At 33.2% G+C, this 15,435-nt stretch overlaps 1 protein-coding gene across 2 annotated transcripts in view; it reads left to right on the top strand.

The window, feature by feature from the left end:
• Positions 1–15,435, top strand: part of CCDC186 (coiled-coil domain containing 186) — a 39,015-nt gene that overhangs the window by 9,200 nt on the left and 14,380 nt on the right. For both annotated transcript variants that reach the window (XM_006200191.4, XM_072971924.1), the window contains 4 exons: positions 150–842; positions 5,097–5,223; positions 10,976–11,104; positions 14,925–15,137. In XM_006200191.4, coding sequence (XP_006200253.2) covers positions 184–842; positions 5,097–5,223; positions 10,976–11,104; positions 14,925–15,137 — 1,128 coding nt within the window. In that variant the 5' untranslated portion in view covers positions 150–183. The remainder of the gene's footprint in view (positions 1–149; positions 843–5,096; positions 5,224–10,975; positions 11,105–14,924; positions 15,138–15,435) is intronic.

The raw sequence follows: 15,435 nt of genomic DNA, 5'->3' as shown, positions 1-15,435 counted from the left end.
CTATTATATATTTTTCCCCCTGCTCAGGGAGGGAATTTTTAAAGAACTATTAGTGGTAAAATGCTTGCCTTAGTTTTTCCACATCATGGAATGTGGGGTCTTGGTTTAAAAAAACTTAAAAAAACTTTTTTATGTTTTGAATTTCTTAGATGTAAAACGAAGATCAGGAACAGATTTGAAGAAATGCAGAGTGAATTGGTGCCAGTCAGCATGTCAGAGACAGAGCATATCGCCTCCATTTCCTCTGATAAAAATACTGAGAAAACATCGGAAATAAAGGAAGACTCATGCAGCTCGTTTTCTGGTGATGAAAGCAGCAACTTAGAAAATGAGTCCAAAGTGTTGTCACTAAATGTTGATGAAACTTTATGTCAGCCTAGTGAGCAAAATAATCAGAGTGAAGCACAGGAAAATTATATTCCAGATCATGGTGGAGGTGAGGATTCTTGTGCTAAAACAGATGCATGCCCAGAAAATTCTGAACAAATAGCTAACTTTCCTGTTGGAGATTTGACAAAGCAAGTTCTGAAAATAAATGAAACCGAACAAACAGTAACACAAATATTGGCAGAATTAAGGTCATCTACATTTACGGAAACAGCTAATCAAAAGACTTATTCAAATAGTCTTTATGATACAGACTGCACCACGAAACTTATTTCAAAAATGAATGTTTCAACATCAGAGGACTTGTTGGAAGAAATAGAATCTGAGCTCTTATCTACAGAGTTTGCAAAAGAACATCGAGTACCAAATGGAATGAATAAGGGAGAAAACGCGTTAGTTATGTTTGAAAAGTGTGTGCAAGATAAGTATTTGCAGCAGGAGCACACCATAAAGAAGTAAGTTTTTTATTCTTTCAGGTTATTTTTTTCTGTGGGGATTAAAGATTGAATTCTTTAAAGGACAGTATCATTTTATCTGTTTTTAATTCCATAGTAGAGCCATGTGCATCGTGGTTGAGTTATTGAGCAAGTGTCAGATTTAATACACAAAGTGTCACATTTAATATACAACTCTTTTTTTTTAAAATGTCGTATTTTATTTTCATTATTTTAGAAATAATAGATAAACATCAGTATTTTTATGTGTTGTAAGTAATATACCTATATCAAATACATTAGCATATATAGAAATGTGTGTGTATGTATGTATAAAATCATTGTTTTGAATGTGATTCAAAATTTCTGTTTTACAGATATGTCTTAACATATAAGAATAAATATTTTATTAAATAGTGTAAGTTCATTAAAGATCTAGAAATACAAAGGCAACTCAAAATTTTTGTTTTGAAAGAATGTAGAGCATAATATTGTCACAACTAAGATGAATTCAAAAGGAGTGAGAAGTCATAAAATTCAAAAAAGTTTTTTAAAATCCCCATTGTAAATTCATTGGTTTAAAAAATTAAGATTTAGAGAACAGAAGAACTGACCTATTATCATTCAGTAAATAAGAACAGTTGTTTTTAGACTTTTCTTGGATTTGTGGAGTTAATTTCTATTTTAATGATAATTTAATTTCATTTTGTCTTTTCCTAGTAGTATTATATCATCCTGTGTTCTTATTCTAGACTTATATATGTAGGTGATGCATATGTTTAGGTACTCTTATAACCATTAAGAAAGGAAAATAAAGCATGCTACCCTCGGCTAAAATACAAACTGATTCTCTTTTTTACCAGAGGAAGATAACAGAAGAAGATACACCGTAATTCAAGTATTGCTGGATATGTAATTGACTTTTAATGCTAGAGTCTTTACTCTCACATTATCAGTGGATCAGTCTTCTGCAGACTTGCTCACCCTTCATTGATTTATCCAATGAATTTTAATCTAAGCACCCAGAGCCCTTCTCTTTTTCTATTTTTTATTTTTATTTTAAATGGTGATAAAATACACAGAACATAAAATTTACCATCTGAACCATTTTTCAGTGTGCAGTTTGGTAGTGTCAAGTATATTCACATTGTTGTGCAACCAGTCTTCATAGCTTTTTCATTTTAAAAATCTAAAACTCTATACCCACTAAAGAACAACTCCCTATTTCCCCCTGCCCCATTCCCTCGTAACCACCATTCAACTTTCTTTTTCTAAGAATTTGACTACTCTTGTTACTTCATATAAATGAAATCATATGGTATTTGCCTTTTTGTGACTGGCTTATTTCACTTGGCAGATGTCCTCAAGGTTCATCCACGTTGTAGCATGTGTCAGAGATCCTTGCTTTTTAAAGTTCAGTAATATTCCATTGTATGTATATATCACATTTTGTTTATCCATCCATTCATCAGTGGACATTTGGGTTGCTTCTGCCTTTTGGCTATTGTGAATTATGTTGCTGTGAACATGAGTGTACAGATATCTCTTGAGACTTGAAAACCTTTCTTTTTTTTACATTTTTTTATTGAGTTATAGTCATTTTACAATGTTGTGTCAAATTCCAGTGTAGAGCACAATTTTTCAGTTATATGTGAACATACGTATATTCATTGTCACATTTTTTTTTCTCTGTGAGCTACCACAAGATCTTGTATATATTTCCCTGTGCTATACATTATAATCTTGTTTATCTATTCTACATGTGCCTGTCTTGAAGACCTTTTCTTAATACTACCCCAAAACTAATGGCAGTGAGTTACTCCTACTCATAACTTGACCAGAGTGGTGCTATTAAGAAAAAGCTATGATTTTATATTGAACCATCAGTGTTTCTGCCATTCTTGCTTTTTGGGGTAACTTCCTTATTTTCCTGCCATCTGTACCTATCTTTTAGACCTTCCCTTTGAGATTATCCCTTCTACATTTTGATTCTTTACTTAGATTTGGAGTCTTACAAGTGACTCTCTTGTAAATTATATTATAGATTTAATAGTAATAGCAGAAAAACTTATGTGCTATTAAATTTTGTGCCTGGCACTTTACATGTACAACTCATGAAATCCTCACAACAGCCATATGTGGTATGCTGAACTATTCTTTTTCCCATTTTACAGATGAGGTATCTCAAGCACATAGAGATTAAATAACTTGCTCAAGGTCGTGTACTAGTAAATGGCAAAGTTAAAATCTGAACCCACTTAGTCTGGTTTCAGTGGATTTTTTTTAATATGGTTATCTGAAATAAACAAGTTATACTTGTTAAAATTTATCTAAAAACATTAAGAATAGAAAGTTAATTCCTCTTTTTTGCTCCATCCTGTCAAAACAGTGGCAGCATGCAGAAAGGGGTAAGCACAGTTCTGCTCAGGAGCAGGGAGTTGAAAGAGTCCCGCTGCCACTTAACCTGCTGTTTCCTTGATTAAATTAACCTCTCTGAGACAGAGGTCTCACCTTTATAAGGGGTACCATGCTTACCTGATGAGGTGGTTTTGAGGACATTAAGACATTATAAAAATGTCAAATTATTGTAATTTAAATCTAAGTTAATTTTTTGTGACCCAGGTTAGCTCTAAAACAGCCCACATTTTTTCTTTTGACTTCATTTTCTGTAAAGAAAACTGCCTTTCAGTTCCTTAGGCTTAAACTTTCATGAATGCATCTGTTTCCAGATGTCTTTGTTTAGACATCCATTCCCCTATTTTCTGACATCAATATTATTGTCCAACGTCCCAACCATAATTCTTAATTAAGAACAGTTATTTGAGTGTGGGAAGTGCGTTTGGCATATAAAAATACAATTTGAGGGCTTGCTGCTGTTCACAGGGAGGGAGCCAGGATTACAGCCAGGGTTCTTGTGTTTCAGGTAGTTTTCTGCAACAAACTGAGTGTATACCCAATTATATAAATTATGTAAGTTAAACCACTGTGCCATGAAAGGCTTGAAGAAACTTGCATGCTACACATTTTTCTCTTTCCTGAACATTTTCGTGGTTTTCCTCCTCACTGCATTCCTGTGCTCCTCAGAGAGGTCTGTCTTGACTACCTTATGTACAGCCACAGCTTGAGCACTCTGTGTCCTCTTGCCCTCCTTGAGTTGTCTTAATAGAACTTAATCACTACTTGGCATTTCATTATCTATTTATTGTTTATTATTTCTCTCTTAGAACGTAGGAATCATGAGGGCAGGGACAGTCTGCTGACCCAACATACAGACTAGTATAGGAACATAGTAGGCACTTAGTAGGCATTTTTTGAGTGAATGAGGGATCTTCAGAGGAGAAGATAGCAAAAAAGTAGACCTGGGCTGCAAATCTCAATTTAACCACTTACTAGCTGTATGACCTGGAATAAGTTCTAGGTTTCAGTTTTATTTTGTTTTCCAAATTCATAAAAACAAGTAATAACTTCATAGACTTATTAGTTTATAGACATAAACGTTAAACAATGTACTTAAAACTTAGTAAATAGTAATTGTGGAATAAGTGAGAAGTAATAGCTGATGCTATTAACAATCCCAAAATATTAGCCTAAGTACCTTATTTTATAGTTCTGATTACTTTTGCTGGTAATTTTTAAGGTTTTTGTATTTTTCTAGGGAACTCAAAATGAAATTTCTACTTAAAATTTTATTATTTTACGTTGACTACTCTTCTGTAACTATTAGAACGTTATTAAAATATTCTTAAAATCTAAAACAAGGTTTCTCTCCCTCATCACTGTTAACATACGGGGGCAGATCATTCTTTGCTGGTAGTGGGGCTGTCCTGTGCATTGTAGGATGTTTAGCAGCATCTCTGCCGTTACCCGCAAGAAGTCAGTAGTAACCCTTACTGCTGTAGTGGCTGCCTAAAATGTCCGCAACAAATGCCTGGAGGGGAAGAATTGCCCCTAGTTGACACTGATCCGAAGGGATTCCAAAGCAGAAGAGATGAAGTACGTAAATCAGATGCCTAAAGACTTAAAAGAGTTGAAAGAGCGTGATTTTCTTTATCTGATTGTATTTCACTTAATTTGAAATACATGAATTTCTAGGAAAAAGTTAATAGCCTGACTGACGAGAGAATGTTTTGTAAAGTATAATGTATCATTATAAAAGGATTACTTAGGAATGTTCATTTATTAATCTGAGTATCTGCACCCCAATCTGCAAACACATTGTATTCCACATCGCCATTTTAAATTATGTTTTGCATATACTGCCCTTTTTATTTTTAGGTTAATTAAAGAAAATAAGAAGCATCAGGAACTCATCTTAGACATTTGTTCAGAAAAAGACAATTTAAGAGAAGAACTAAGAAAAAGAACAGAAACAGAGAAGCAGCATATGAACACAATTAAACAGGTAAAAAAACAAAAATCTTTAAAGACTATACTTCAGTTTATAAAATACATTCCTGAAAATGTGTGTATAAATTGAGGTTCTGGAAAGTAAGTCATATTTTAAATGCAGAAGATTGCTTGTCTGGTCGGTGCAGCATTCTCTTTTATGAACTGGGGATCATAGCCTGATATTTTTTTTTTGTTTAATGTAAATTTGTATTTTTATATGATACATGTGACTGTATTCTATATATAATAGCAATCTGAAGTATAGTTGATTTACAATGTTAGTTTCTGGTGTACAGCATAGTGATTCAGTTATACATATATACTGTTTCATTATAGATTGTTACAAAATATTGAATATAGTTCCCTCTGCTGCACAGTAGGACTTTATTTTATATGTGGTAGTTCGTACCTACTAATCCCAAACTCCTGATTTGTCCCTCCTCAACCTTTCCTCTTTGGTAACCATAAGTTTGTTTTCCATGTCTGAGTGTTTCTGTTCTGTAAATAGGTTCATTTATATCATTTTTTAGATTCTACATATGAGTGGTATCATATGGTATTTGTCTTTGTCTGACTTATTGCACTTAGTATGATAACTTCACCATGTTGCTGTAAATGGCATTGTTTCATTCCTTTTTATGGCTGAGTAGTAGTCCATTGTATGTTTTTGTGTGTGTGTATGTATATGTATACCACATCTTTTTTTTATAGTTTAATATAATCTTTTTTTAACATTTTTTACTGATGTATAATCATTTTACAATGTTGTGTTAAGTTCCAGTGTAGAGCACAATTCTTCAGTTATACATGAACAAACATATATATATATATATATATATATTCATTGTCACATTTTTTTCTCTGTGAGCTACCATAAGATCTTGTGTATATATATCTCTGTGCTATACAGTATGATCTTGTTTATCTATTCTACAATTTTGAAATCCTGTTTATCCCTTCCCACCCTCCGCCCCCTTGGCAACCACAAGTTTGTATTCTATGTCTATCAGTCTGTTTCTGTTTTGTATTTGTGCTTTGTTTGTTTGTTTTTTAGATTCCACATATGTGCGATCTCATATGGTATTTTTCTTTCTCTTTCTGGCTTACTTCACTTACAATGACATTCTCCAGGAGCATCCAGGTTGCTGCAAATGGCATTATGTTGTTGGTTTTTGTTTTTGTTTTTTTTTTTTACATTTTTTATTGATTCATAATCATTTTACAGTGTTGTGTCAAATTCCAGTGTTCAGCACAATTTTTCAGTCATTCATGGACATATACACACTCATTGTCACATTTTTTTCTCTGTGATTTATCATAACATTTTGTGTATATTTCCCTGTGCTATACAGTGTAATCTTGTTTATCTATTCTACAATTTTGAAATCCCAGTCTGTTGGTTTTAATGGCTGAGTAGTATTCCATTGTATAAATATACCACGTCTTCTTTATCCATTCATCTCTATTCACCTGTCGAAGGACATTTAGGTTACTTCCATGTGTTGGCTATGGTAAATAGTACTGCTATGAACATTGGGGTACATGTATCTTTTTGAATTAGAGTTTTCTGTGGATATATGCCCAGGAGAGGGATTGCTGGGTCATGTGGTAACTCTGTTTTTAGTTTTTTAAGGAACGTCCATACTGTTTTCCATAATGGCTGCACCAAATTGTATTCCTACCAACAGTATAGGAGGGTTCCCTTTTCTCCACACCCTTTCCCGTGTTTGTGAACTTTTTAATGATGGCCATTCTAACTGGTGTGAGGTGATACCTCATTATAGTTTTGATTTGCATTTCTCTGATAATTAGCAATGTTGAACATCTTTTCATGAGTATCTTGGCCATCTGTATGTTTTCTTTGGAGAAATGTCTCTTTAGGTCTTCTGCCCATTTCTTGATTGTTGGTATATTTTGGAAGTTAAGCCCTTGTCAGTTGTATGATTCGCAGATATTTTCTGAGTCTGTAGGTTGTCTTTTCATTTTGTTTATGGTTTCCTTTGCTATGCAAAAGCTTACAAGTTTGATTAGATACTGTTTGTTTATGTTTGCTTTTATTTCTATTGCCTTGGGAGCTGACATAGGAAAACATTGCTACGATTTATGTCAGAATGTTTGTTTATTTAAATTCTTATTTTTTATTGAAGTACAGTTGACTTACAATGTTAGTTTCAGGTGTACAGCAAAGTATGTCAGAGAATATTTTGCCTATGTTCTCTTCTAAGATATTTGTGGTGTCCTGTCTTATGTTTAAGTCTTTAAGCCATTTTGAGTTTATTTTTGTGTTTAGTGTGAGGGAGTGTTCTAACTTCATTGATTTACATGCAGCTGTCCAGCTTTCCCAACAGTAATTAGGCTTTTATATTTAGATTCATTTTGAATTAATTTTTTTACATGGTATGATGTAAAGGTCAAACGAACATTCTTTTGTATATGGCTGTCTGGTTGTCCCAGAACGATTTATTGAAAAGACTATTCTTCCTCTGTTGAATGGTCTTGACATCCTTGTTGAAAATCAATTGATACATGGCTTTATTTCTAGACTCAATTATGTTTCATTGAACTATTTGTCTTTTGTTATGCTGATACCACGCTGTCTTGATTTCTGTTGTTTTTTGCAGTAAATTTTGATGTTGGGAAATGTGAGTTCTTGAATTTTGTTCTTTTCCATGATTGGCTATTCTCAGTTTCTTGTATTTCCATATGAATTTTACTATTAGCCTGTCATTCTGCATGAAGACAACTGGGTTTCTGTTAAGTATTGCATTGAATCTGTAGATTGATTTGGGGAGTATTGCCATCTTAACAACAGTAAGTTTTCTGGTTCACAAACATGGAATGTCCTTCTATTTATTTAGATCTTTCTTTCCTTCTAAAGTGTTTGGTAGTTTTCAGAGTAAATTTTGCAATTTGTTTGTTAAGTTTATTCCTAGGTAGTTTTTCTTTTTGATGCTATTGTAAGTGGAATTGCTTTCTTAATTTTATTTTGATTGTTGATCACAAGTGTATAGAAACAAGTAATTTTTTATATTATATTTTGTAACTTTGCTGAATTTGTTTATTCTAAAAATTTTTGGTGAATTTTCTTAGGATTTTCCACATGTAAGAGCATGTCATCAGCAGATAGTTTTACTTCTACATTTCTAATCTAAGTGCCTTTTATTTCATTTCCTGCCTGATTGCCCTCATTACCCTGGCTGGACCTTCCAATATAATGTTGAGTAGAAGTGGCAAGAGTAGATATCCTTCTCTTATTTCTGAAGCATGCAGTCTTTTACCATCATGTACAGTGTTAGTTGTGGGTTTTTCACAGATGCTCTCTATCTGGTTGAAGCTGTTCTTTGTTATTCTTAATTTGTTGAGTGTTTTTATCATGAAAGAGTGTTGAATTTTACCAAATGCTCTTTCTGCATTTGTTGAGATGATCATGTGTTTTTTGTTCTGTTGGTATGGTGTATTACATTAATTCATTTCTGAATATTAAACCAGCCTAGCTTTACTATGATAAATCCCTTTTGGTAATGGTGTATAATTCTTTTCATATATTGCAGAATTGGTTTGCTAGTATTTTGTTGAGACTTTTTCTATCTGTATCCATAAAAGATAATGATCTTGTAGCTTTCTTTTCTTGTGATGTCTTTGGTTTTGGTGTGGGGTAGTTTTGACCTCATAGAATGAGTTGGGACGTGTTCCTTCTTTTTAGGGGGAAGAGTTTGTGAAGAATGGTGTTAATTCTTTAAATGTTTGATAGAATATACCTGTGTTGTCATCTGGACATGAATTTTTCTTAAAGGGTAGTTTTAAATTTTTTTAAGTAATTTAATTTCTTTACTTATTACAGGCATGCCTTTTTTAAAATTATACTTCACTTTATTGCACTTCACAGACATTGTGGTTTTTACAGATTGAAGGTTTGTAGCAACTTGTGTTGTTAGATGATGATTAGCATTTTTTAGCAATGAAGTATTTTTAATTAAGGTATGTATTTTTTTAGGCATAACGCTGTTGTATAATGAGTAAACCACAGTATAGTGTAACATAACTTTAGTATGCACTGGGAAACCACAGAATTTGTGTGACTTGCCTTATTGCAATTTTCGCTTTATTGCAGTGGTCTGGGCTGAACCCACGATATCTCTGAGGTATGCCTATGTAGGTCTATACAGATTTCCTATTTCTTCTTGAGCCAGTTAAGTTTGTGGCTTTCTAGAAATTGTGCATTTCATCTAAGTCAGTTGTTCATAGTATTCATTCATAATTCTTTTTATTTCTATAAGGTCAGTATATCCCTGTTTCATTTTGATACTAGGGATCAGTCTAGCTAAAGGTTTGTCAATTTTGTTGATTCAAAGAAAATTTTTTTTGTTTTGTTGATTTTTCTCTATTTTCCTGTTCCTTATTTGATTAATTTCCTTTCTAATGATATTTCTTCTCGCCAGCTTTAGATTTCATTTGATCTTCTTTTTCCAGTATCTCAAGATGAAAGTTTAAGTTTTGGTTTGAGATCTGTCTTGTTTTTTAACATTGGTGTTTATAGCTACAAATTTCCCTTTAAGCAATGCTTCAGATGCATTCTATAAGTATGTTGTATCTTTATTTTCATTCATCACCCTATTATTTTCTCATTTCTCTTATGGTTTCTCCCTCGGTTATTTGGATATTGTTTAATTTTTACATATTTGTGAATTCTCAGCTTTCTTTGTTACAGAGTTCTTGTATCATTCCATTATGGTTGTTGAAGACGATACCTTATGTGATTTCAATATTTTAAATTTATTGAGATTTGCTTTATGATCTAGCATATATTCCTTCCTGGAGAATATTCTATGTGCACTGTTGCTGGATGGAATGTTGTATAGATGTGTTAGATCTAGTTGTTTCATAGTTGTGTTCAAGTCTCCTCTTTCCTTGTTAATCTTCTGTCTAGTTCTGTCTGTTACTAGAAGTGAGGTATTGAAGTCTCCAACTGTTATTGTTGAATTGTCCATTTCCTTCTTCATTTCTATCAGTTTTCTTGGTGGGAAGGAGGTAATTAGGTTAATTTATTAATTAGTTTATTTTTAATGGAGGTACTGGGGACTGAACCAAGGACCTCATGCGTGCTAAGCACACACTCTACCACTGAGCTATATCCTTCCCACCTTCTGTCAGTTTTTGTTCCGTGTATTTTGGCAATGTGTTATTAGTTGCATGTATATTTATAATCGTCATGTCTTTCTGCTGGATTGACCCTTTTATCATTATGAAATGAATCTAAAGTATCTTTATAAATGACATCTTGTTTTTCTATTCCAGTCTGACAATCTCTCCCTTTTGATTTGATTATTTAATTATTTAACATTCAATGTTATTGTTGACAGTTGGAATATATTTATCATTAAAAAATTTTCTGTAGGTCTATATTTTTTGTATGTCTTTCTTTATGTTAATATTTTGTTTCCTTATTCCTCATTTACTGCTTTCTTTTGCATTCAGTGAATATGTAGTATTTAAATTTCTTTCATGATATTCACTTTATTTTTTGAGTTACTTACTTCATTGGTAATTATGCTAGAGCTTACCATCCATCTTATCAGAATCTGCTTTAGATTGATACTAAATTCTAATGGTATGTAGAAACATTGCTAACATTTACTTATGATTTCTGTGATTGAAGTATATTCATTACATTCTTTATGTTTATTTACTTTGTTTTTATTTATTTGAGGTATTAATGATCTCTTTGTTTTGGATATAAAAATAATCTGGAAGTAATTTTTTTACAGTTAGAATCAAGAATAGAGGAACTTAATAAAGAAATTCAAGCTTCCAAAGATAAAGTAGTAGCTCAAGACATTGCAGCTAAAAATGCAATTCAGCAGTTACACAAAGAGATGTCCCATCGGATGGAACAGGTATTTTTCAAGTATTATCATTATTAACCTTCTGATGATTCTTTGTTTATTAAAGTAAACTAAACTTGTTAGACAATTTTGGATATTAGTGATGTATTAGGAATAGGAAATTTTATTTATATAAAAATTAACCTTTTTAAAAAAATGCTAAAGCAGTAGTACATAAATGCATGCTAACTACAAAAAAACTTCAACCTTTATTTCTGTGGTTCTTTACAGTATGCTGACCCTGAGCATTAGAAATGTTGTATGTTTAAAACTCATAACTATCAGTTTTCAACCTTTTATATTGATTGCAGGGAAATATAGAGGATAAGATGTTAAGAAGTTGTTGATTTTAGTGGACCTAAACATAGTTTCATTAGAATCACCTACTGAACTTTAAAAAAAAATTATTTGGAGATTATATTTAAAAAGTGATATTAAATACGCACAGATAACAGTTCAACAGTAAAACATGTCTTCTTCGAAACATTTTCTCCCATTTTTCCTCCCTTCCCAGAGGCAACCATTGATGTCAATTTCCTGTGTATCCTTCCCAAAATGTTTGTTGCATGGACGAGCATGTATATATTTCCTTTCTTTCTCCCATCCTCTTTCCTTTTTTAAACAAATGGCAATATACTATACAGTCACTGCTATATATCTGTTTCCTCTGTAATGATGAGGAGTGTAGGTGAGGTTAATAATAGTAGCTGTGTGTTGAGTTTTAGCTTCATGCCAACTCATGCTCAAAATGCTTTACAGGTACTAACTTACTTAATATTCACAATATCCCTAAGAGGTGGGTATTGTCATGTAGATTTTAAAGATTGTTCCATTTAATTATTGATGGATATGCTTCATTCCTTTTTCCCCCCTGACTTTTCCTCTCAACCTTTTGATTTGAGAATTTTTAAGCCTATAGAAAAGGTAAAAGAATAATAAAACAAACACTTGTTTACCCTTCACTTAGGGTCACCAAACCTGGTAAGTTTTATTTAGAAATAGATTCCCAGCATGAGTGTGCACATGTTATGCACATTATGTCTACACTCTCCAATTAAAATTTGCAGCTTGAGGTTGCTCCATTTCTCAGAACAGATTTGTAGAATCAGTCTGAATCTCAAATGTACAGGTACAAGAGGGTAGGGTTAGTTATAAATTCTCAGGGACTTTATAACATGTCTCCCTCATCCCCACATGTTCTGGTGTTGGTAAATGAAGGTTTTAGCCCTAGTAAAGCATTCTGGATTCCTGCTTCCTCTTAGATTTTTCTAGCCCTGGGGATTTCCCATACTTTCTTGTGAGTTCAACTGTGCATTAAAAAAATTTTGTTGTTTTTCACAGTTTTTGGTGTTTTGAATGGAGAGGGTTTATCTGCCATACTTGGAGAAGCAGAACTGCTTACACATTTTTATCTTAATTTTAGCTGGCTATTGAATCCTATTGATTATCTTACTCAAAGTTTATCTTCATCCAGGTTAATGATAAACATCTTAAATTAGTCAAATCCAAAGACTTTTATGCTTCCTCCTACTTTATCTGTGCCATAGTGGACTGACTTCCAATAGAAGCTTAAATAATAATTACTATATTATTTCCTTTAATACTCCCAACAATCCTATGAAGTAGGTGCTGCCATTATCTGGGGGAGATGTAGAAATGTGAACTTTTAGCACTCCAGATTGTTCTTTTGCAGCTGATTCAGGGATGACTCTGAGTAACAGGGCATTCTGGTGCACATTCCCTGCTGTAGTCAAGAACCTCATAACACGTTATTTCATCTATTGTAGTTTACCTTTTTCTGTTTTTCAACTTCAGTGAAGCTTCGATGCTACTACCAGTTATCTTATTAAAACACAATGTAATAAAAGGTTCTGATTTATAAGTTGTTCTTTGGGTCCCCATTTCCTATAGGATAAAATCCTAAATCATTAGCGTATCAGGAGAAGTCCTTCTTCCTTTCAGGATCTAATCTCTTTTTCTGTTTTATAAATACTTCCTCCCCACTCCATTCAACACACCAAATTTAAACCCTATGAAATAACTTAATATCCTCAACTATATCATGCTATTTTATACTTTTAGGCATTTGCACATGATAACCACTCTACCTTGAATTCCTTTCCTTGACTAGTCCCTTGTATTCTGCTGAATCCTGCTTAACCTCCAATGACTAACTCAAGTATAGCACCTAGTTCAAGGATAGATGGCATCTGTCACCCTTCATATCGACTCTTCCCAGGGAATACTGGTATTTTTGTATTTTCGAAGGACTTCATACATTCATCCACTAGAAGTTATATTATAATGTTTGTTTGTATGTTGTTCTCACCATACAGTGAGCTCTTTCTGGACTGAAACCACGACCTATTCTTATTGTGTTCCCAAAGCTAATACATTATCTAAGCATTGGTTTCATGAAATTGGACTTTTTTTTAAAGTTGACATTATCCTTAGTTGACTTTTTCTAAGTGCAGTTATTCCATTGTACAAAAATGTAGCTAATTCTGTTAGCCAGTTCCATCAGTTTTGTCAGTCATTTGTCCACAAGCAGATTGTCAGTCAAATCCTCAGAGATCTCTGACATCCCTATTCCAATGTTTTCCTTAATTTCTCTTGAAAATTACTAGGCTGTTTCAATGGGGGAAAAATCCCAATTGGATGATTTTTAAAAGTACTTATTTTGAGTGGTTACTACATGTGTTTATCAGCAATACTGGAACTTGATGAAACTTTTTGTCAGGCACTTTTCATCAGAGCATAGGAGGTTTTCCCACGTTCTCCTAGCACTATACATACTTCAGTTCAGTTACAGTATTGGAGTTTACCACTAGACCCACTGAAAATCCTTACAGTTTAAAGATCTGTCTTCTACAAAATAAGTATGTGCTTCATTATGTTTGCAGACTATGAATTTACCTAAACGAAGGGCTATCTGTTGAAGTTTTTATTGTATGAAATTTCAGAATATGAATTACCAGCTTATACTTACCAGAGAACTTTAAATGAGTATATATATAGATGTTTCTCTCAATCCAATTAGGTGTTTTTTAATTAATATGTGACATACTTTAGAAAGCTTTTCATACATAGGAAATCAGTGATCACTCATTAACTTAATACTTTTTGTGAGGGAGTTAAGATTATAGATTTTAGAAATTGTCAGTTGCAGTCAGTGTCCTGGCAGAAAACAGAAACTGGGGATTTGGGGAGAATCTCATAAAAGGACTCTTTACAAAGGTAGGTATGGGCAAGATTTAGGGAGCCGAGGAAGGGGAAATGCAGGATCCTGGGTCTCTGGTGGAGCCGTTATCACTCTTTGGGTTAAAGGAATGAGGAGAGTGTGCAGGTGGTACAACCCAGAGAAGGTAGTTGTATAGGGAGGGCACCTGGCAGGAGCAGTGGCTTTCAGCCAACTTGTGGTGACTCTGGAGGAGCCAGATCTCTTCTCTGCCTACCCTTCTGATCTTCAGCTTAGTGCCTCCTGTTTGCCAAACCCAGCTGGAAATATTGGGGGAAAGAAACTTGTTGATAAGGTCCCTGATGGGCATTTTCCCCGAGCACAGGGAGGGCTAGGAAAGAGTTGAAAAGTGGATCTGAAGGAGTAAACAGAAAATAGCAACCAGATTAGCTAAAGGAAAAGGAATAGGAAAGGGAAGAAGCAAATATTAGTGATACTAATTTATTTATTCTATCATTTCTCTACTTTAAAATTCCACGACGCATGTCCTGGAAATGTGTAAAAACCAAAAAATACAATGGTAATATTACAGGAAAATATTATTTATTTTAATTTGAAAAAATGTTTTATTAATGCTAGATACTTTTTTCAAAGGCCAACAAGAAATGTGAAGAGGCACGCCAGGAAAAAGAAGCAATGGTCATGAAGTATGTAAGAGGCGAGAAGGAATCTTTAGACCTTCGAAAGGAAAAAGAGATACTTGAAAAAAAACTTAGAGATGCAAATAAAGAAAATGAGAAAAACACTAACAAAATTAAGCAGCTTTCTCAGGAGAAAGGGCGGTTACACCAGCTGTATGAAACAAAGGTATAACTTTTGATTTTGTGTCTTATTTGAAATTTATTCTCTTTGCTTTTTCTTATTTAATCAATTATAACCTGGTTAAACCACTATTAAACATGAAGTTGTTTTTATTAGTTTACTTTCTAAGCATGTGAATGCTCTAGTAATTCCAGTACTATACAATAATACTTGCTGTGAAAAGGTGAGAAACTGATACATGTTTATTAGACAGAACTTTGAAAAAACTTTCTTTTAAAATCTGTATGTTGAAGAAATGACTATTTTTATTTTGGTAAAAGATATACATAGTTGTGTCAAAATG

The sequence above is a fragment of the Vicugna pacos genome, chromosome 11 (assembly GCF_048564905.1).
Source record: "Vicugna pacos chromosome 11, VicPac4, whole genome shotgun sequence".
Taxonomy (NCBI): domain Eukaryota; kingdom Metazoa; phylum Chordata; class Mammalia; order Artiodactyla; family Camelidae; genus Vicugna; species Vicugna pacos.
Note: the sequence above shows the minus strand (reverse complement) of the source record. Positions and strands in the feature narration are given on the sequence as shown.